General features: G+C 46.3%; 4 protein-coding genes across 5 annotated transcripts; 2 read left to right on the forward strand and 2 right to left on the reverse strand.

The window, feature by feature from the left end:
- Positions 1 to 1894: 1894 nt before the first annotated feature.
- LOC120696254 lies at positions 1895 to 2909 on the forward strand. Of its 2 annotated transcripts, none has more exons than XM_039979377.1 (3): positions 1895 to 2389; positions 2515 to 2559; positions 2658 to 2909. In XM_039979377.1, exons 1-2 carry the CDS (start codon positions 1951 to 1953, stop codon positions 2556 to 2558), a joined length of 483 nt encoding a protein of 160 aa, XP_039835311.1. In that variant the 5' UTR covers positions 1895 to 1950; the 3' UTR covers position 2559; positions 2658 to 2909. The 2 variants fall into 2 exon arrangements, with proteins under 2 accessions (XP_039835311.1, XP_039835310.1); XM_039979376.1 differs by having other exon boundaries at positions 1899 to 2389; positions 2655 to 2909.
- A 1628-nt stretch (positions 2910 to 4537) lies between these two features.
- On the reverse strand, positions 4538 to 5627 carry LOC120694737 (non-specific lipid-transfer protein C6-like). Its single transcript, XM_039977959.1, has 2 exons — positions 4873 to 5627; positions 4538 to 4791 (listed from the first exon to the last, which is right to left on the reverse strand). The coding sequence occupies exons 1-2, from the start codon at positions 5249 to 5251 to the stop codon at positions 4700 to 4702; spliced, it is 471 nt and encodes a 156-aa protein (XP_039833893.1). The 5' UTR covers positions 5252 to 5627; the 3' UTR covers positions 4538 to 4699.
- Positions 5628 to 5914: 287 nt separating this feature from the next.
- On the reverse strand, positions 5915 to 9437 carry LOC120694736 (30S ribosomal protein S9, mitochondrial-like). Its single transcript, XM_039977958.1, has 5 exons — positions 8766 to 9437; positions 7670 to 8110; positions 6891 to 6971; positions 6584 to 6678; positions 5915 to 6488 (listed from the first exon to the last, which is right to left on the reverse strand). The coding sequence occupies exons 1-4, from the start codon at positions 9361 to 9363 to the stop codon at positions 6587 to 6589; spliced, it is 1212 nt and encodes a 403-aa protein (XP_039833892.1). The 5' UTR covers positions 9364 to 9437; the 3' UTR covers positions 5915 to 6488; positions 6584 to 6586.
- Positions 9438 to 16990: 7553 nt separating this feature from the next.
- On the forward strand, positions 16991 to 19206 carry LOC120694738 (60S acidic ribosomal protein P0-like). The gene is made up of 4 exons (XM_039977960.1): positions 16991 to 17469; positions 18065 to 18163; positions 18240 to 18632; positions 18857 to 19206. Exons 1-4 carry the CDS (start codon positions 17143 to 17145, stop codon positions 18995 to 18997), a joined length of 960 nt encoding a protein of 319 aa, XP_039833894.1. The 5' UTR covers positions 16991 to 17142; the 3' UTR covers positions 18998 to 19206.
- Positions 19207 to 19752: the final 546 nt, after the last annotated feature.

The following is a 19752-nucleotide window of genomic DNA, read 5'->3' on the forward strand; positions in this document are numbered from 1 at the left end:
ATACTCGGTGGCTGAGCCAGTGACAAAATTCCGACTATCAGATACACGTTTAACACATGCACATACACTCGTGAATGTGTTGGTTACAACTTACAAGTTGTGCCATCCAGCTTTCACCCACAACACAAGCTATGAAGCTACCATCAAGCCTCCCACTCGGCGGTCCCGTGGTGGGGCGGCAAGCAATGGCATAGATTATACTCCCTCCGTTTCAAATTATAAGACATCCCAAGATTTTTAGAGTGTCAAAACAATCTCAAATTTGACAAAGATTATAGAGAAAAATATAAAGATTTATGATATCAAATTGATGTACTATGAAAATATAATTAATAAAAAATCTAATTGTACTTAATTTATATAATAAATGTTATTATTCTATTATATAAATTTGGTCAAACATAAAAAAACTTCTCTCCAAGATTGTTGGAATGTCTTATAATTTGGAACGGACTAAATTTATATGACAAGATACCTACATTTATGATACCAATTAAGTATCATTAGATTCTTTGTTAGCTATATTTTCATAGTGCACCTATTTGATATCATAAATCTTTATATTTCTCTCTATAATTTTAGTCAAACTTTGAGATAGTTTGACTCTCCAAGATTTTTTGAATGACTTATAATTTGGAACGGATGAAGTACCATTTATAATGCATGCAGCCAAGTTTAGAGCCATTTGTGCTGCACAAGTCTTAACAAAAGTTATTCGCAAAAAAAACTATATTATTATACAAACCATTTCAAAACTGCAATCACCTAGCTCACCGAAACAAATATAGGCAAAGAATATCAGGCAACAGCAATACACATGCCCTGTACCTCAGGAGTTCGTTAGCAGGCAGAAGCTTTGCGTTGTGGTGACAGAAGTATTTTGGGAAAGGAAATTGGTAAACAAGGCCAAGGGAGCAAAAACTAAGAGATTCCACAGTTTTAGGCATGAAAAACGTTTTGAACTTTGAATCACATTTCAAATGTAGCACACAAAAAGGTAGCAATGATCATAGCAGCTGGATAGTCACAACTCAAAAGAAACCAAATAAGTTGAACAAATGCAGTATAGGACTATCAATTAGTATAGCACCAATTATCAAACATGATGATGTGACTTAATCATCAAATGCTGCTGCGGCACATTCCAAACAATAGCAACACTGAATTGGCAAAACTATCAGGATGGCACAAAACATAATTTGCATGCGACGTCCCCACCAGAACCCGTCCGTGTGGCTCCCTCCGCCGCTGGCTGGTGGGAACGCTTGGCTCGTGGCCTCTTGTGGTGCGGCCGGGGTGGCCCCGAAGGCGCAGGAATGTTCTACTAAAAAAAAAGGCGGAGGAGTGTTGGATGGGTTTACACGGGCTTCTAGAAGAAACAAGCGATTGCATTTTCACGTCACTACGTACTACGATTCATTCAAGTTTTGTTTAAAAAAAAATAGTACGATTCAAGTCAGGCCTAGCTTGAACATGCTGAAATTGTTGGTCGTGTTCACTGTCTGTTGCTTTGCATCTAGAAAGCGTAGTGATACTGATTTTCTTTTGAACCAGCTGATGATCGTATTTTTGGAACCGGTGAGTTCTGTAGTAGTGAGCGACGACGGGGCTATGTACGGCGGGCAACGACGACAAGGCAGGGAACCGGGCGCGAGAACTGTGGGCTTGGATGGACGCCACAGAGATAGCGCCCTGCCCTCCTCAGAGTTTGTTACATCGCAATCGCATTGCTGTCAAACACAAAGCTGCATTTTTTTTCTGTTGAGAACCAAAGATATCATTGGAGATAGATAACCAATTGGCCCAGCAGATTTTATGGTCGTTGAGATCCTCCTTATCTCTAAGCAGAAGACAAGATCGAAGCCATCCTCTGCTCTCCCTATAAATTCGACGTCGCCTTCGTCGAAAAGCCGTACCACCAGATCCATCGACCACCCATCCAGAAGATATATGGCGCCATCCAAGATGAACCTCCTGGTGGCCACCTTGCTCGTCGCCCTCGCCGTGGCCACGCCACCGGCGGCGGCGTTCTCGTTCCCCGCCATACTCCCCTGCCTGCCGTTCCTTCCTCGGATCCCACTGTTCCCCTGCGTGGAGCCGACGCCGGCCGATCAGCTGGTGCCCAAGGAGTGCCGGACGCCGCTGCTCAAGATGATGCCGTGCGCGGACTTCCTCACCAACAGCAGCGTCACGGCGCCCTCGATCTCGTGCTGCGAGGGTTTCGACGCCGTCGGCATGGACGGGGCGGCCATCTGCTACTGCCGCGTCGCAAACGGCGACATCCAGCAGCTTCTGCCGGCGCCGATGAACTTCACCAGAATGTTGTTACTCAATGCTGAGTGCGGCATCTCTTATTTTGGGCTGGATGCACTCGCTAAGAACTGCGACAGTAAGTCATCATCTGTATGTATATAATTAATCTGCTACTAGATTTTAGCTTCTGATATTGTTGATGCAAAAGGATAAGAGATTAACTAACTGATGTCTAATGGCCATCGCGATTGCGTTGAACAGGGATCGATGCGCCGCCGATGACCGTGCCACCGCCGGCACCTTAGGGTACTTCCTGCTTGCTGTTATGTTCAACTATTTATTCGTGTATAGCATAGTATTAGTAGCACACATTATCTGATCTATTCTGTTCTGTTTTGCAGCAGGGAACATCGTGCGTGTTGGACGGAAAAATAAAGCTTTGGATTGCAGAGATGGGTGTGCTGCGCCTTAGTTTCGACATGCTATACTAGTAGGAGTTGCTTAGGGAGTCATACATAAGCTTTAGATTATGTGACATCATGTCATTAAGGATAGATTATTCTCAGAGTTTTTTTAGCACAATTATTCTCAGAGTTTAGCCATAGGGATTTGGTTTGGTTTCTGCCATTCAAGAATAAAGATGTCATCTTAAACTACGATTCCTGCACCGAACCAAAGCTTATCATTGGGCCATGTCGCTTCCTTTTCCTCAAGCATTGGATGAGAAACGAACGGCATCAAGCCCTGCAACGTGGCTCTCTTCGTGAAGTTTCTCGGGTACCAAGTTTCTTAGGCAAGTCTCGGTCAGAAGAGGAAAGCGTATTTATCTCTCCCTTACCTGTTGCTTCTTCCCGACCCTTCCGACGTCACAATCGCAGCGCAAGAAAATCTCTGACCAGAGGAAAGGTGTGTGATCTCTTCTTCTCCATGAGAATCCTGTTGGTCGACAGCTCCAGGTCGTCGCTCCATCTCCCCACCTGCGCCTCCGCCGCCAACACGCTCCCCACGAGGTCACTATCCTGCCGTTCCACCCCTGCCCGCTGCAGCGTAGCGAGCGCCGGCCGGGGCGGAAGAACAGCATGGTCTTCGTGAGTGTCCGCGCCGCCCCGCGCCCGCGATCTCCGCCGACTACGCGCTCCCCACCTGCGCTTCCTCCCATCGCGCAGCCCCGCACCACCATGTCCCGCGCATACGCCCGGGTGGCGGCATCCTCGAGCCGGCCCCAGCTCCTGGCGGTGTTGTCAGCCAGCCAGCTGCCGGATGCGAACTCGAAGAGCAGGTGGTGCTCTGCAGCCGCGATGACGCGCGAGCCGAGACATGCCACGAGGTGTCGTCGGAGGCTAGCCACACAACAGAGCACAACGCGCGGCGGCCCAACGTGCATACCCGCCTGAGCTTCCTCACTGCCGAGGTACGGTGAAGGCTGCGTTCGACGCCCACCATGTGTTCGATGCGATGCAATGCTAACAAGAACAGAAGTAACCATGCAGTGAGGACAGCAAAGCACACACAAGGAGTCTCATTGTTCTGGAGTCTTTTTCTTCCTCTAATCAAAACCCTTACGGCCTGCTAAATTATAATAGCACATTTTCTCATCTGCACAAATCTATTCCTGTCCATTATGCAAATTAAGTATCTGTTGTAGTTCCTGAAAAGAAATGGATGCCAATAATGTAACAGGGGCCAAGTTAATGGATCGCTGCTGGCCGTGCCTAAACTGATCAAACAGGCCTTCATGCTCAAACTCGCTCAAATGAAAGTCTTAAAATTTAAAAGCATTTAGTATAAAGGTTGCTCAAATTTTCAAAACCTACATCTTCGCTACATAGCAAATTTAGAAATCCAAAGCTCTATGATAAATCACCCATTGAACCAAAAAGATTTAAAAAAAATGTTCGATATCAAAATTCAAAGTGCTTCTACACAAAAAGAAAAAACTGTGCCACGGGTACATTCACCGGCCACTCGCGGCAACGCCACGAGGTTTTCTAGTTATATATATTCCATCAACATACAAGTGTCTTTTATTTTGAAAATATAGTGACATCAACACTTTGAACATCATAACATGAATGGATAAGATTCTGATGTGTCGGCATTTGCTTTAACCGTAAATTCACGCTGTTCGGCTGGCTGTAGGTGATGGCTGGTGCTGATTTGTTGTGAGAGAAAAGTACTACTGGCTGGCTGGTAGCTATTGGCTGGTGCTGATGTGAGAGAAAAATACTGTTGGCTGGTTGCAGTGAACAGAGTGAAATGTAGTGACATTAGCACTATCATGAACACAGATGGTTTTTTATTCATACATAATGCATCGTCATAACAAAAGAAAAGAAACAGACCGCCAAACAAGGTGTACGAAATTTTGGAACGAAGGAGGACTTGTATCTCCGCCAGTAAGACAATATTAGTGAGCTCTCTAAATTAGCCGCGCCCTTTTTTAACTTTAGCCACGCCCTGCAGCCGAGTCCTTGAGCGCTGCACGAGGAAGCGTCGCCGATGGCGCTGGGAGAGTAGTGATGGGAGGCACAGGTCCCACTGCAAAAAAAAAAACACCAGAAACATTAGAAGCGAAGCATGCATGGATTTGCTAGTCCGATGAGACACTGAAAAGATTACCGAAACACATGTAGGGCAGCTCCGGGGGTATAATCGCCAAGCACACCAGAGGTAGCAAAGCCAGTCGAACCGGATCGATGTTGATGTGCGCGAGCTGGTTGAGCTCGCCGCCGAAGATGTGGCACAGACAGATGGACTCCGGAGAGGTGGAAACCGCCCTCAAGGACCCGCAGCAGCCGGCGGGCGGGCCGGCGAGGCTCCTCCCGGTCGAGAGGAAAGGAACGCAGCTGTAAAGACTGGACAAGGTCGGCGCGCAGGTCGCCGGCGAGCCCGTCGCCGGTGGTGCTGGCGGCGGCGGCGGATTGGTGGCCGCGGGTTGCAGCACCGCCATCAAAGACACGGCAATGGCGAGGAAGGAGATGGCTGAAGGCGCCGCCATTGCTACTAGCTACCTGTCCTGAATTGGTGATTAGTGTCTTAGTGAGGTCCCTTTATATAGCCATTCAACCTTTTAATGGGACTGAGCTGGTTCTTGCCCTTGTTTCTCTTTCTTTTCGGTCTTCCCGATTGCTGTTCAGTCAGTCGCCCCACGCTCTTTTCCTACCCCAGGTTTATTTTCGAGCAGAGTTGCGTTCTTTTTCTCGACAAGGCCATTCAGCTGACTACCAGACTGAATCGCTTCACCACACAGGGTGTGCACCAGTTCTGACGAGCAATGCGGAGGTTTTACCTGTCGGCAGCAAGAGCCCCGCCGAAGCAGCCACCGACCTCAGTCACCTCACCCTCTGTCTCCAACAACTTTTTTTTTTTTGAAACGCTGTCTCCAACTACTTGGTCGTCTGATCCGATATGACAGCAGATAGGATGCACACTGCAATGTGGTTATGTGGGGGAGGGAGCAGACAGCGGTGGATGCTAGTTGCTAGACGAAGCAGATACCCCCGCCGCTCGAAAAATAAAAATGGCTAACTCGAATAAAGAAAAAGGCAGATCGTTTTCTTTTCTTGAAATCGTAGCTCCCCATGTCAGGATGGATAACTGATTCTCGATGGTCAGGAGCAGGAACTAGGGAGCAAACAGGTGTGACCCGGCAGGTCAAAGATTAACATGATTGAGAATCAGTACAAAACGGACGGTAACAATTGAAAACGAGCCATGCTCTGAGATTGGGACTTGCTAGCTATTATTTCATCAGACAGAAAACAATCGTGTACAACACCTTTACCCTAGTCAAATGATACCTGATGGCTAGAGTACATGAACAAACATGGAGAGAGAAAAGAAATTGTGAAGCAAATTATCATAATCATCTGTTGGCATACGAAACCTGTTTCTCAGCCATGAAACCCTCATCGAGGTGAGGGGATTTTTCATCGGAGCTGAACATTGAGTTTCATTGGCACGGCCTGCTTTATTGGCAGCTCAATGCAGAGCAACTTCGAATCTTGATTAGGTCAAAACGACATTCTCTGGATCAATTCGCTGTGTGATCATTTCATAAATAGAATACTCAAGTATAGCATGATCCCCATGTCCATACAAGCAGGAGTATTTTAGTATCAAGCTGAACGGACCTTCCGCAGACCAAGTGCAAGGAGATCTCCACATTGACAAGAAAACCCACAACGAAGAGCAGAGATCTGCCACAAAAATAGATGGTAGTTCTGCTGACAGACCTGAAAACATTACAGAAAATCAACAGCAGATTCTCCCTACAATGTCATTAAAAATCATGTTACATTTGATAATTTGGCAAACGCAGCGGATTTACCTGTTACCGCTTGACCCATTGGAAGCTCTTTCTTGCTTTTGCCTTTCCAGGCTTTTTCCTTTCAACCACACGTGAATCTCTTGTCAAATATCCAGCTGTTTTTGGCACAAACACATAGATATAAGCAACTTTCAGAAGGCACATATAGAAATGTAAAATGATGACACAAAATATTCAGTTCAATGTACTTCAGACGTGGATGGTTGCCAAAACAACAGGAGCGGGACAAGTCCATAGTGCCAGCAATCATTTAGAGGGTTATTGGGAGAGGAGTATGAAAATGGGTTGTGGTGAAAGCCAATTTTACCTGCTTTAAGATATGGACGCAGTCCTGGTTCCCAATTCTGCAAGGCCCTGCTGATTCCTAAGCGGATAGCTCCAACTTGTCCTGTTTTTTATGAACACAAGTACAGTTTGGGAGAGGTTTCACATGAATGATCAGTAATCCACATAGAAAAAGAGTAAATTCATGAAAAACAACTGTAAAAGGCTGTACTCCATAAAATACAGCATATGCAAGAACCCTGAACAAATTAAGAATGAAAAAAAAAAGTAGATGTGCACAGGCAATGGTAAAAAAACTGCACTATGTAGAATAGAAAACTTAAAGATGCAATAATCCTGCAGTGGAGTTGATATTTCAAATTCAAAGAGTTGAGCATGTATCTTACTATAGCAAAGGAATGAAAAACAGCAAAGCTAAACAACATTTTTCTGTCAACAATGAAAAACATAAATATATTTGCTGTGACTTTCAGGAATACATGCCATGGCATGTATCTGTGCCATAAGTTTAACATCCATGTTTTCTTCTTAATATAATGATACACCGCTCTCCTGCATGTTCGAGAAAAAAGTTTGACATCCATGCAGAGTTTATAATTTATACCTGACCTATTAAATTTAGTACGAAACTCAAGGATTAATATATACATAAGTTTCTTCATGCTAAAAGCTAACAAAATCGCATAAAAATCCAGCACACCTACCTCTGAACGGTTCTAATATACCAGCCACAATGATCGTGACAACACCTAGCTTTACATATGTATTTGAAGTAAAGATTTACAAACTATCAACACTAACCTGAGATGCCACCACCTTTCACAGTACAGGTCACATCAAAAAGGCCCAAATTCTTGGTAACTGTAAATGGACGAAGAAGTTCGGCTCGATGGTCCAGAATTGGGAAGTATGCATCAAACTCCTTTTCATTGACAATGAATTTGCCATTACCAGGCTCAATCCAAACACGGGCAATGCTGCATTTCCTTTTCCCTGTTCCATAAGCCCTTCCTTTCTCATCAACCTGTCTTACTCGTGCCTTGGCAATTTCTTCTTGCTTTTGGCGCTCGACTTCAGCTCTACTTGATGTTGCACTAAGTTTCTGGATACCTTCATCTTCTATTTCACTTAGGGGAGGCAATCCCGGAACATCCCTGACATCCTTTAAGAGGATCAAACTATCAATCATTCCCTCGGTGATCCCAGAGTTAGCAATGAGATCACCAAACGCACGATTTGGACCTGCAACAATAAAATATCGTTTTCACTAACATTTACTTCTGCACGAAATACATATTTAGAAGTATCCATTACTAGATAAATCCGATAAAAGAAAAAAGTAAACTGAGCATGAAAGGCAACTAACTATGGTCATAGCATAACTCCAATCAGTCAATAAGTACACCACAGGCACCGTGAGCACCAAAAGTGGTAAACAAACTATCTGAGCATTTTGATGCTACCTTATCATACTGGGCTATTTACAACATTGACGGACACACTTAAAAGGCTAAAAGGGAAACTCTACCAGTCAGCTGATGCCAATATGTAAAATCAGCATTCACATCTTCACCACGACTTGAGTTACATTAAGCTACATTGAAATGAATAGCATCCAAAATAGACAACCAAGGAAGTGTATAATAGCTGCCAATCCAGAAGCAACGATGCAAGCCCAGCCAGGTTACCCTTACACTAGTACCAATATCTAACTGCATTTGCAGTCATCGTTCCAAAAAATGCAGGAAACTGTGATATTTCTAATTTCGATTCTGTACCTTCAAACCGTTGTATTTCATCAGTTATCCAACACGAAGGCAACCAGATCATGCTCTCACTGGAAATTGCACTACCGACTACCGATAAATCAAAACACTTAAGCAGGTCTAATGGTCACCTTTGAGTATCTCCATCAGCTCCTTCTCCCTCTCCATGTTCTTCTGTCGCTTCAGCTCAGCCTCAGGGTCTTCACCCCCATCGAGCTCATCGAGCCCACCACCCTCTCTTTGAATCCCATCGATGCCCTCCCCGAGCACGGAATCGGCAAAGGGATCCTTCTCATCCCCACTCAGCGTCCACTGCTCCTCGTCACCGGCTGGAGCCGCCTCTCCGCTCGCCGGGACCGCCGACGCCACCTCCTTGTAGATCCCCTCGAACACGTCCCCATTCTCGCCTTCCACGCCGAAGCCCTTCGTCCAGGGCTCGTCGGCGACGGCCGCAGGTCCTACCGGCAGTGCCTCTCCAGCGTCAGCTGCGGCGTCCTCTTGGGCGAAGGGGTCCGGATCGCCCGAGTCGGCCGCGAAACTCCATGGCTTGTTGCCGTCGTCGTCGCGGCCGGAGGTGGAGAGGAGCCTCGGGGAGAGGACGCGCGAGGGGAGGAGGTCCCGGAGGCGGCCAAATGGAAGTGGAGAGGACGAGGCGCTGGTGGCCGGAGCTACGGTTTGGAGGCCGTGCCGGAAGTGGCGGGAGGAGAGGAGGAGGCGGCGGAGCAGCATGGTGGTGCGCGGCGGAGGGCGGCGACCATTCGGCAGGGCAGGGGAGCTAGGGTTTTAGTTTAGTTTTAGCACTTGATCCGTTTTGTTTCCGTTTTTCCGCTTGTCCTATGAGTGTTGTTTTTCCGCGTTGCATTCAGGAAGACGTAATTCATTCTTGCTAGCCGTGTTACGTCTCCTGCTTCCGAAGGCAATACTGTAGGGTCATACGTTTTGAGAGAATTAGGAATTCCATTAACTTAAAGGCTCAACCATATTATTTTCCACTGTATTCGCCATGCCCACAGGCGTATTGCCTATTCAATATGCGCCACTTATAGGCTCGACGACAATACTCGTTGGGAAAAATTACAACCATGGAGAAAATTATGTTTTTATTCTCATGAATCATGCTTCCGGTTGTTGATAAATCGAAAGAGCTTCGTTCAAGTGGCGTTTTTGGCACCAAAGGAGTCTGTTTCAGCAATCACTCCCGTCACTGCTCTATTGTTTGTCCTGATAACGGTTATACATGCTACTAGCACTTCTTCATCGAAAAGCGTCTAGAACACATGGTGTTTGGCCAACCCCACGGCCCCAAACATGGATCACCTCTCCACTGTGATTTCTGATCACAAACCCTAACCCCCGTCACTTGTAGTACCATTGTAAGCACCGTCAGTCAGCATATCATCTACCGGTCTGCACCAACTTACTGTCCTTTTTTTTAAGCAAACTTACTGTCCTCTCAATTGCCGGCTTCTATTCTTTTGTCGCTATTTTTAGAAACTCATCAGTCTGCGCTGTAGTGATGCACACCACTCATCAGTCTGCGCTGTAGTGATGCACACCACTCATCAGCCGTCATCCTTGCTTTGACAACATGGCTAATAAACTGAACAAATGCGTATCTCTGAAACGGTGAAATGAAACCCACCCCGCCGCAGCAACTCTTAGGCAATGTCAATTCATCCCAGTCCCAGCTAATACAGTAATACTAATACACCCTATCATCACGCTTCTCTGATCACACAGTTCTCTGGTCAGGTCGAAGCAGCCCATTATGAACAGGAAGCCATGGCTTCTCCCTTTTTATTATTTCACCAATCGTGCACATAAACTAATCCTCTATATAATAAATAATAATAATAAATCTATAAAAAGTTGGAACAATTGAAATACTTCCCCACTAATGAATAAACAATAATAAATCTATAAAAGTTGAAACATTTGAAACCATTTTCCACCAATATTAGACCCACCGTACCCTCACAATGTCCCCGTTTGTCAGGTTTGACAAAAGGGAGGGGGAGATTGATTTTGTCAATGTTTTCCACCAAAATTCTAAAAAAAATCACAAATAATTTTCTATACCCACCTATTGTACCCACATATTACTTTTCTTTAGCATACACTTTATTTTTCTTTGCACATGCATTCACTCATGATTTGTATCATTGTTTGTTTTGGAAGGATACGAAGGAAAAGAAAGATGTGTATTATTTTTGGAAGAAAAATAAATAATATTGTTGCTTGATGAAGAAAAATTAAATACATGCCACGTGCACGTACATCTCCACTATGAATCAAAAAATCAAAGCAACGCTAAAAAAGATACTCGCAAACAAAAAGCAACGCTAAAAATTGATGCACTGCCGGATTATCGCGTGCATCGATGATATGGCCCAGCACGGGCCAATCCCCGATCCTACTCTACCCTCCTGGTCTTGCTGCTGCTGCTTCCGGCGGGAGCGCTGGCCACCTCCTGCTGTTCCGGCGACCTCTTGGAGCTCTCGGTCGCGGCGGCCTTGGCTTTAGCCGCCTTCACCTGCAGCTCGCGGACCCCCAAGGCCCTCAACCTCTGGAGATGCTGCTCGTGCGCGGCCACCTCCTCCGGCCCCATCGCCGACACGTCCTTGGCCACCGTCCGCTCGATCAGGCCCTTCAGCCGCGCCTCCCGCCCGACGCCGAGGAACTCGTGCCTGATCGCTGTCCCGTCGGGGCGGAACGCGACGGCGTGCACGTCCACGCCGAACTCGCGCGCCACGTCGCGCGCCTCGGACAGCACCTCCGCGTGCTTCGCCTCGAACAGCGCCTGTTGCTGCGTCTGCCGCCTCGCGTCGCCCGCGGCGGCGGCGGGCACCGGTGCTGGGGTGTCGGCGGCGGCGGGTTTCTTGGCGCCGGTGGCCATGGCTCTGGTGGCGATTGGATGGTGCGCTCTCGATTCTCTACACGATGAGATCATCTGGCCTATGCGCCCATGTATATAGCTAGGAGCTTCTCCGATTAATTAGATGATCGGAGTCGAATTAATTAATTTGGTTTCCGACAGGGATTACTCGATTAGCAGTTAATATTCCTTATTAGAAAAAAAGAGTCACGCTGAGATATTCTGACGTGTCATCTTCTTTATGATAAACTGATCATGCTCGTATTGAAATTGCTCATGGTTCGCTTTTGTGTTTCGTTGATAGTGCATCCATATCTGTCTGAATCGGACAAGGAAGACCTCTGGCGGGTGACGGGCTGCCAGAAGCTGTCCCTTAAGGCATGCACCGTCATGGTGCAGCGTCTCTTCTTCGAGCAGCTCGAGCTGTGGAGTTCCATCGTCGCAGAACGCCTCATGATCTCCGACCGAATGCCTCGATGGCGGCGCCTGGCGGCAGCTCGGCGGCCTTCTGGTCTCCGGCGAGCACCACCGCGGCGGCGCCGCCTGGCCCCTGGCCGCCAGGGAGAACCAGACGCTGCGTGAAGGCGTGGGCAGCATGAATCATCAGCGTGGAGCTGAGCTGGAGGAGTGCTCCGCCCGCCATGCGGGCATGCGGTAGGACATTGAGCGCGGCTCGGCCGCAGGCATGAGCAAGGACAAGGACGCGCTTTCTCCAGCGACGTCAAAGACAGCGCGGCGACGAGCGAGGTTGACGGGCTGACGGCACGCCGCAGGTGAAAGCTCAGGAACCACAGGATGAACGTGTCTGTCAGCGGTCAACCTGTTAGATATATTTGACATACTAGAAGAGTAGCAGTATCATCCGGAATTCCAGTGAAAATTAACAAACTTTTACTGCAAGAGATCCCCAAACGAAGAGGATCGGAAGAAGCTTTTCATTCAGAGCTGCGTCCTTGGGAGCCAAAGAGCATGCCCAGCTCTGTTCACTGTTCAGGGAAAGTACACGATGCCGGCATTGATGAATCTTTTTTTAAAAAGCTCATAAACAAAACAACACAACTCCCAGCTTCACAATGCCGTCTTCAGATTAATAGTATCTGTTCCGGTCACAAACTCACAATCCTCCACATGCCTGAATCTGTAGTAAGCCTTAGGCCTGAATGCACGCCATAGCTTCGGTTTGCCATTCGTCCTTGCTGTGCCCAGCACCTGAACCACCGTTTTTGAAATTGGGCGTCTCAAGTAGACTCAAGTGTTGACTGTTTCCCCCTTTTGAGGGCAATTGTTGTCTGTTGAGCACCGGGTTAATCAATAAATGCGTTTTTTTCATCTGAATGAAATTGGGCGAAAAATTGAACGGGGAATTCAGTCTTGTCACTGAGCAATGAGCAGCTTGCTCTTCACCACTTGTATCAACCTCACGTCCTCACCGCCGTTTTTTCTTTTTTATATTTAAAAAAAATTAAAATTTCAAAAATATATGTCGGTTTTGGAAAATTTCAAAAATATACCCCGGTCGCCCTATGGGGGGCGACAGGGCTCAAATGTAATTTTTTTTCTTCAAATTTGCAACGAAGTCCCTGGAGAAAAAAAAAGAGGGGGGGCCTGTCGCCCCCCCAACGGGCGACAGGCCCTGTCGCCCACCCCAGGGGCGACAGGCCAGTGGGCCCGCCTGGGGGCCGGTCGCCCCTCCTGCGGGCGACAGGGGGGGCCTGTCGCCCCCCCACGGGCGACCGGGTCAGGCTACCTATATAAGGCCTCCCCCTCATTCCCTCCTCTCATTTGACCTCAAAAAATCCAAAAAAATCCAGAAAAAAGAGACGGGTGAGAAGAAGGGAAGCGGCGAAGCTCTGCCGAATTCCGCACTTGTGATCTACCGGTAACTTTCGTATAAATTCGTTGATATTGTATAACAATTTAATTTAATTAGCAGATTAGCTGAATTAGATTTGGTGCTTTAGAACACTGGTTTAGTATTACAATTTGAGTACTATTACAGACTTTTTCAAATAAAATAATTATACATTAGAATAGAATTATGATAGTACCTTATTGATATTGCAGTATAAGACAATAGAATTATAACAGTACCTATATTTTCACGCATCGATTTGGTATACGATATGTGCATTACTTAAATTATGGTTTGTTATTTGGCGCACCACACTATAGCGCCAATGTCTTCGTCAGGATCAACCTACATTCCGTGAAGCAAGTGTAAAGCCACCGTACCCAAAGGAATTGATGTGCCAATGTGCTTCTGCGGTTCGTTATGCAAGTTCATGCAATCTGAGGTTTTAGAAGATGACTATGGCATGAGGTTCTTTATGTGTGAGAACTACGAATATGATCCACCTAAGCGATATGGCAAAGACCGGGCCAAGGTAGCAGGACAACATACGCTATTTTTCTATATGACCTAACATTGAGTTATGATTCTAACTTGTGTTGGACAAAGTCTCCTCCGCCTCTTTGTGATTTTATGCAGTGGTTCGACACCGTGCAGTCGCAGCAGGCAAAGGACATTGTGGAACAAAAAGCAAGATGGGCTGCAGAACGTTGACGCCGAATGAAGCACGAGGAGCAGCAAGAGGAGAAGCGCAACAAAGAGCAAGAAGAGATCCGCAAGAGGATAGAGGAGGTGGATCGTAAGGCGGCGGCCGAACATGAAGCTGACAGGGAGAGAAAGCGAGAGGGCACGCCGTGCGAAGGAAGCCGGGCCCGAAGCAATTAGGAAGGGCAAATATCCTAGGTGCACTCAGTAGAGTAGTACCATGTAATCCCGGCATTTTACATTCCATAAGGCATGGTAGGTTTAGATGCAACAAGAAATTATCTTGTCGCGTGCACATGCCACTGCAATTAGTTGTTTATGTTTTAAGTTGAGAGCTTAACTCTGTGTGTTGTAGCCTTTACCATTAATTTGCAGTTGTAGCCGGGAGTTTATGAAATCTTTGAACTTTTCCTTAATATTTTTGGAGCTTTTCATGTCACTAGAATACTAAAAAATACACATTAATATAACGATAAGAATTAAGAACTAAGAAATACATCAGGGTCTGCTGCTAAAAAGCTCGAATAGCTCAAAATAGGAACCATAGTGTATCTAGCTGCGAGTACGAGATCACAGGTTGCCACTGCTCATCACGGCGATCACGGGTTTCCCAAATGTCGCATTCTTTGCCCAGACATACGTGACAAAAGACGACAACCCAATAGCAGTGCTCTTCCAACATTTCAAAAAGATGTGACAACACGGCAACCACACCAGCTCACCTTCAAAGCAGTCTCTCTGGCGAGGACGACGGACCTGTCATTGTACAGCGAAGGTCTGTGGCGTGTAGTGGGGAAGGCGGCATCTAGGCGCGATCGACCGAGCGGCAGTAATGCAGTGCTATGAGTCTGCATGCACAGAGATGCATCGAGTAGTCATTTCGAGAATCGAATCTAGCCTTTTCAGTGTTAGGTCAGCTAGCCTCTTCACTGTGTTGTCATGTAGGTTTTTTAGGTGCATTTACACTCCACACTCCGGGTATCAGACCTTTGTGCGCCTATAAATACTCCCAAGTTTGTGAACTCCCAGCACAACTCAAACATCAAACCTCATTGTATACCCAATGTCTGGAGGTGGGTCTAGCAGGAAGAATTACTATGGTTTTGGGAAAGGAAAAGGGGGAAGAAAGGGAGACTCCATAATATGGGAGGGGCCTCTTGGACCTGATTCCTTTTCGGAACCAGTGTTTGAGTTTCCGCCACAGCACAAGAGTGAATTTACCAATGAAACTCCTCTTCGACAATACGTAACCGTAGAGAACCGTGGCCAAAATGCAGACATGGTGAGGACTGCTTAGTGCAGATGTGCACCGACGGGATGGATGGCGGTCGGCGTTTCTTTAAATGTCCACACGCATGGGTAATACTTGGTTGTTTCATTTCTTTATCTTCAATGAGACACCTTACATGGAATTTGTTTTGCAGTCTTCCGATGCTCCAGAAAACTGTGGTTTTACTAGGTGGGTAGATCCTGCACCAATTGATTCTGTTCAGGAGTTCATCGAGTACCTCCAGATAAAGATCTTTGATCTGGAATGTAAGGTGAACCATTATGAGGAAGTGAGCGAGGGTAACAAAGACGACGAAGTTGATGATACCAGCAATGCAGCCGGTTCACAGGATGAACCATGCACTATTCCTTACTGCAACTGCCCTTGTCACAAGAAGAAGGGCCATGCGCCTCCGGCACCACCGCCTGCATCACCTGCAATGGGTGGATACTGCGGAGAAGGCTCAACGCAGTTTGCTACGTGGGGGTACGGCTACTAGGACTACCCTAGTGCTAGTGACATGCTGCATCATTGTGTTTATTCTGTTTTTTTAAATTACCTAAGGCATGTTAGGTTAGTCCGGAATCTGTTTACCGTAGTTTGCAACGGGTTCTGACATGCCACTGCATGTGTGATGTGTGTTTCATTATCTTTGTATTATGATGTAAGGTTCACATTGCGTAATACATTTCTTAGTTCTTATTTCTTATCGTTATATTAATTACATGTGTGCTTTTAAGTTACCTGTAGATCAGGAGTACGCAATTCGGCAGAGCTTCGGCGCTTTTCTTCTCCTCACCATTCTCTTTTTTCTGAATTTTTAGGCTCAAATGACAAAGGGAATGGCGGCGAATGGTGGCCAGGGTTTAAATGGATTTGCTTGGACTATGCTATTTCTGAATAATATTTTCTATTTCATATGAGATCTTGGTCCCTTATTTATAGTTCTAGCATTAACAGGTCTGGAATTAGGTGTAGCTATATCACAAACTCATGTTTCTACGATCTCAATTTGTATTTACTTGAATGATGCTACAAATCTCCATCAAAATAAATAATTTCATAATTGCACCTTTCGAACATTGATATTGTAAAAATTCTGTGTAAAGCCATCATTGTCAGAAGAGAGCAGGAGATACACAACTCCTTTAGATATCAAAAGTTGCATAATAATCTGACAAGTAAAGGACTACATATGAAAAAAAAGCATCACTGTAGTGAATTTTCGAAAAAAGAAAAGAACGGAAGCAATTGCAGAGGTACAGGGGACCCTGTCGCCCCCCCAACGGGCGACAGGGGCCTGTCGCCCCTGGGGTGGGCGACAGGCCCCCTCTTTTTTTTTCTCCAGGGATTTCGTTGCAAATTTGAAGAAAAAAAAATTACATTTGAGCCCTGTCGCCCCCCATAGGGCGACCGGGGTATATTTTTGAAATTTTCCAAAACCGACATATATTTTTGAAATTTTAATTTTTTTTAAATATAAAAAAGAAAAAAACGCGTCCTCACCTGGGCACGGCTTTGCCTAGTGCCTCCAAAAGAAGACCGGCCCAGTTGCAGCAGCCCGTGCACAACCACCCGCAGGCCGGCCCATGTTGCCGGCCACGAAAGGAAACCCTAGCTCCCTCGCCTGCCTACCTATAAAAGGCACGACCGCCGCCGCCTCCCCTCAGGTTAAAGCGACGCCGCCGCCGCAAGCCGTCCGCCTTGCCCTTCTTCTTCCTTGAAGGCTTGGTCCTCCTCCTTGTATCTCCACCCCACAGATCCGCCGCCGCCACCTCTAGCTAGGGTTGTTAGGTTTCCTCTGCAGCGATGGCGATCAAGCGGACCAAGGCGGAGAAGAAGCAGGCGTACGACCGCAAGCTGTGCAGCCTGCTCGATGAGTACACCAAGGTGCTCATCGCCCTCGCCGACAACGTCGGCTCCAAGCAGCTCCAGGACATCCGCCGCGGGCTGAGGGGCGACTCCGTGGTGCTCATGGGGAAGAACACGCTCATCAGGCGCTGCATCAAGGCCTACGCCGACAAGACTGGGAACCACACCTTCGACCCGCTCATGGACCTGCTCGTCGGCAACGTCGGCCTCATCTTCACCAAGGGAGACCTCAAGGAGGTCCGCGAGGAGGTGGCCAAGTACAAGGTGAATTTCTGTTCACTCGCATCTACTGATAGGTGGTAGCTCCCTGCCAGCGAGTAGATTTTTAATAATTGTAGAAATGTGGTTTGGTAACTCACCAGTTCAATCCGATTGCCCTGAATATGGTTTGAATGGTTCACAAACTGAACAGAACTTGATTGCTCAGTATGCCATTTCTGTCCATTGTGCAATGCTTGTAGTAAAACTTAAATCACATTTGTTGTGGTACCAAGTTATAACATTGGGAGTTATTTGAGTCACCTGGTAATATATTTTTACCTAGTTTTCTGAAACAATGTTCGAAACTTCCAGCTGTTGTTAACGTTTTCTATTCTGTTAATTCGCACGATTGTTAGTTTTGTGGGTGAAATTAGGGCTGCTGATTAACAAGGCATCATCCTGAACATTGATTAGTTGTGTGGTGTTTGCAATTTGTTTGTGATGCTGACAATTCTGTGCTCATATCAAGTCACTCTGTTGATGTTTTTGCATGGTAGTGCGTCTGTCAGTGTAGTATTTTCCTGGCAAAGTTCATTAGAGCACCTGTTATCTAGAATACTAATGTAAAATCATTCTTCTTGTGTTTTTGCCAAAACAGGTTGGTGCTCCTGCTCGTGTTGGGCTGGTTGCTCCAGTTGATGTCGTTGTCCCCCCTGGCAACACTGGCCTGGATCCCTCCCAGACCTCTTTCTTCCAGGTGAGCTACAATTGTCAGCACATCTCCTATAACAGTTAGAAGCACAGCATTGTGCTCACACATATGGTTTGTTCAGGTGCTCAACATCCCCACAAAGATTAACAAGGGTACTGTGGAAATTATTACCCCTGTGGAGCTGATCAAGAAGGGTGACAAAGTGGGCTCATCTGAGTCTGCTCTTCTCGCCAAGCTGGGTATCCGCCCGTTCTCGTATGGTCTCCAGATCACCAATGTCTATGAGGATGGGTCAGTCTTTAGCCCTGAGGTTCTTGACCTGACTGAGGAAGACCTTATTGAGAAGTTTGCCACTGGTGTCTCCATGGTTGCCTCTCTGTCCCTGGCGCTCTCGTACCCCACCCTTGCTGCTGCGCCCCACATGTTTATCAATGGGTACAAGAATGTGCTTGCTGTTGCTGTGGAGACGGACTACTCGTACCCGCATGCTGACAAGATCAAGGAGTACCTCAAGGTAAATTATTATGTTTCCTAGTTTTCCAAAAACTTGTAAATCTGCTGTGGTTACTTGTATCCTATGACATGGAAATTGGTCTGTAGGGATTTAAATTAACATGCACACCCTAATTTTCTTTCCACATATGCTGTCTGTTCAATAGCAAGGAGAGTGTTACAGTGATTAGTGTATATTTGCAAGGTTAAAGCTGGTACTAATAATTCCATGCTGTTGGTTTGCAGGACCCAAGCAAGTTTGCTGTTGCTGCACCGGTTGCTGCTGCGGACTCTGGTGCTGCAGCTGCTCCCAAGGAAGAAGAGAAGAAGGCGGAAGAGCCTGCTGAGGAGTCGGACGACGACATGGGTTTCAGCCTGTTCGACTAGAGCTGCTCAGATCGTCAAGAAGCTGCAAGTTTTGGCATTTGTTTATGAATCACCAAATGTACTGTTTACCTTATTATTTAGCCTGTCAGATGAAGAACTATGTTGTTCCTAGTGTAACTGACGATATGGTATTTTGTGCTAAGCATTTGTGATGTTTCTATTGCTATATTTCCTGTGGTTTTGATGCAGCGAGTGAAATTTTGACTGCCCGTTTTGTATTTTTTTTGCCTGTGCTTTTGATGCTGGTCCCTTCTGGTTCTGAGACAATTTAGGGGAATTAATGTTTTTTTTTGTGCTTCTTGTGGGTTTCAAATCCATTAGTGGCTATTTTTATGCTGGTTTGCCAAAACCTAACGCAACCCTCTTCCTTTATCCGGGCTTGGGACTGGCTATGCTGAGACGAGATTGGAATATCTCTAAAGAGATAGCTTTGGATAGGAGCGCTTGGAGATTAGCTATCAACGCGTCTGAATTATTTTTTTCGGGTTTCATCTCTAGCCTACCCCAATTTGCTTGGGAAAAAAAATCTATGTTGTTGTTGTAATGTTTTTTTTGTGCTGTTTCCAAAGCTTATGCTTGTTCATAATTCATCAATGTATGGACGCGGTTAGGTTCTTGTTAGAACATAAAGCTTCGTTACTTCAGTGTATAGATGGCAAGGTAAAAACTCCCCCCACTCAGGTTTTGGAGGGCAGTGAGCAACATACAATTTCCAGTTGTCTCGGGAATCTGATTTTGTACTTGTGAGCTTCAGT

Source organism: Panicum virgatum, chromosome 2K (genome assembly GCF_016808335.1).
Source record: "Panicum virgatum strain AP13 chromosome 2K, P.virgatum_v5, whole genome shotgun sequence".
NCBI classification, from domain to species: domain Eukaryota; kingdom Viridiplantae; phylum Streptophyta; class Magnoliopsida; order Poales; family Poaceae; genus Panicum; species Panicum virgatum.

Coding starts and splice junctions, on each gene's coding strand:
- LOC120694737 (XM_039977959.1), bottom strand. CDS start 5,251: ATGGCGGCGCCTTCAGCCATCTCCTTCCTCGCCATTGCCGTGTCTTTG. Junction 4,792..4,872: donor GCTGCCCTACATGTGTTTCG/GTAATCTTTTCA, acceptor TTTTTTTTGCAG/TGGGACCTGTGCCTCCCATC.
- LOC120694738 (XM_039977960.1), top strand. CDS start 17,143: ATGGCGATCAAGCGGACCAAGGCGGAGAAGAAGCAGGCGTACGACCGC. Junction 17,470..18,064: donor AGGAGGTGGCCAAGTACAAG/GTGAATTTCTGT, acceptor TTGCCAAAACAG/GTTGGTGCTCCTGCTCGTGT. Junction 18,164..18,239: donor CCCAGACCTCTTTCTTCCAG/GTGAGCTACAAT, acceptor TGGTTTGTTCAG/GTGCTCAACATCCCCACAAA.
- LOC120694736 (XM_039977958.1), bottom strand. CDS start 9,363: ATGCTGCTCCGCCGCCTCCTCCTCTCCTCCCGCCACTTCCGGCACGGC. Junction 8,111..8,765: donor GCTGATGGAGATACTCAAAG/GTGACCATTAGA, acceptor TTATTGTTGCAG/GTCCAAATCGTGCGTTTGGT. Junction 6,972..7,669: donor GAAAGGTGGTGGCATCTCAG/GTTAGTGTTGAT, acceptor CATAAAAAACAG/GACAAGTTGGAGCTATCCGC.
- LOC120696254 (XM_039979377.1), top strand. CDS start 1,951: ATGGCGCCATCCAAGATGAACCTCCTGGTGGCCACCTTGCTCGTCGCC. Junction 2,390..2,514: donor ACTCGCTAAGAACTGCGACA/GTAAGTCATCAT, acceptor TGCGTTGAACAG/GGATCGATGCGCCGCCGATG.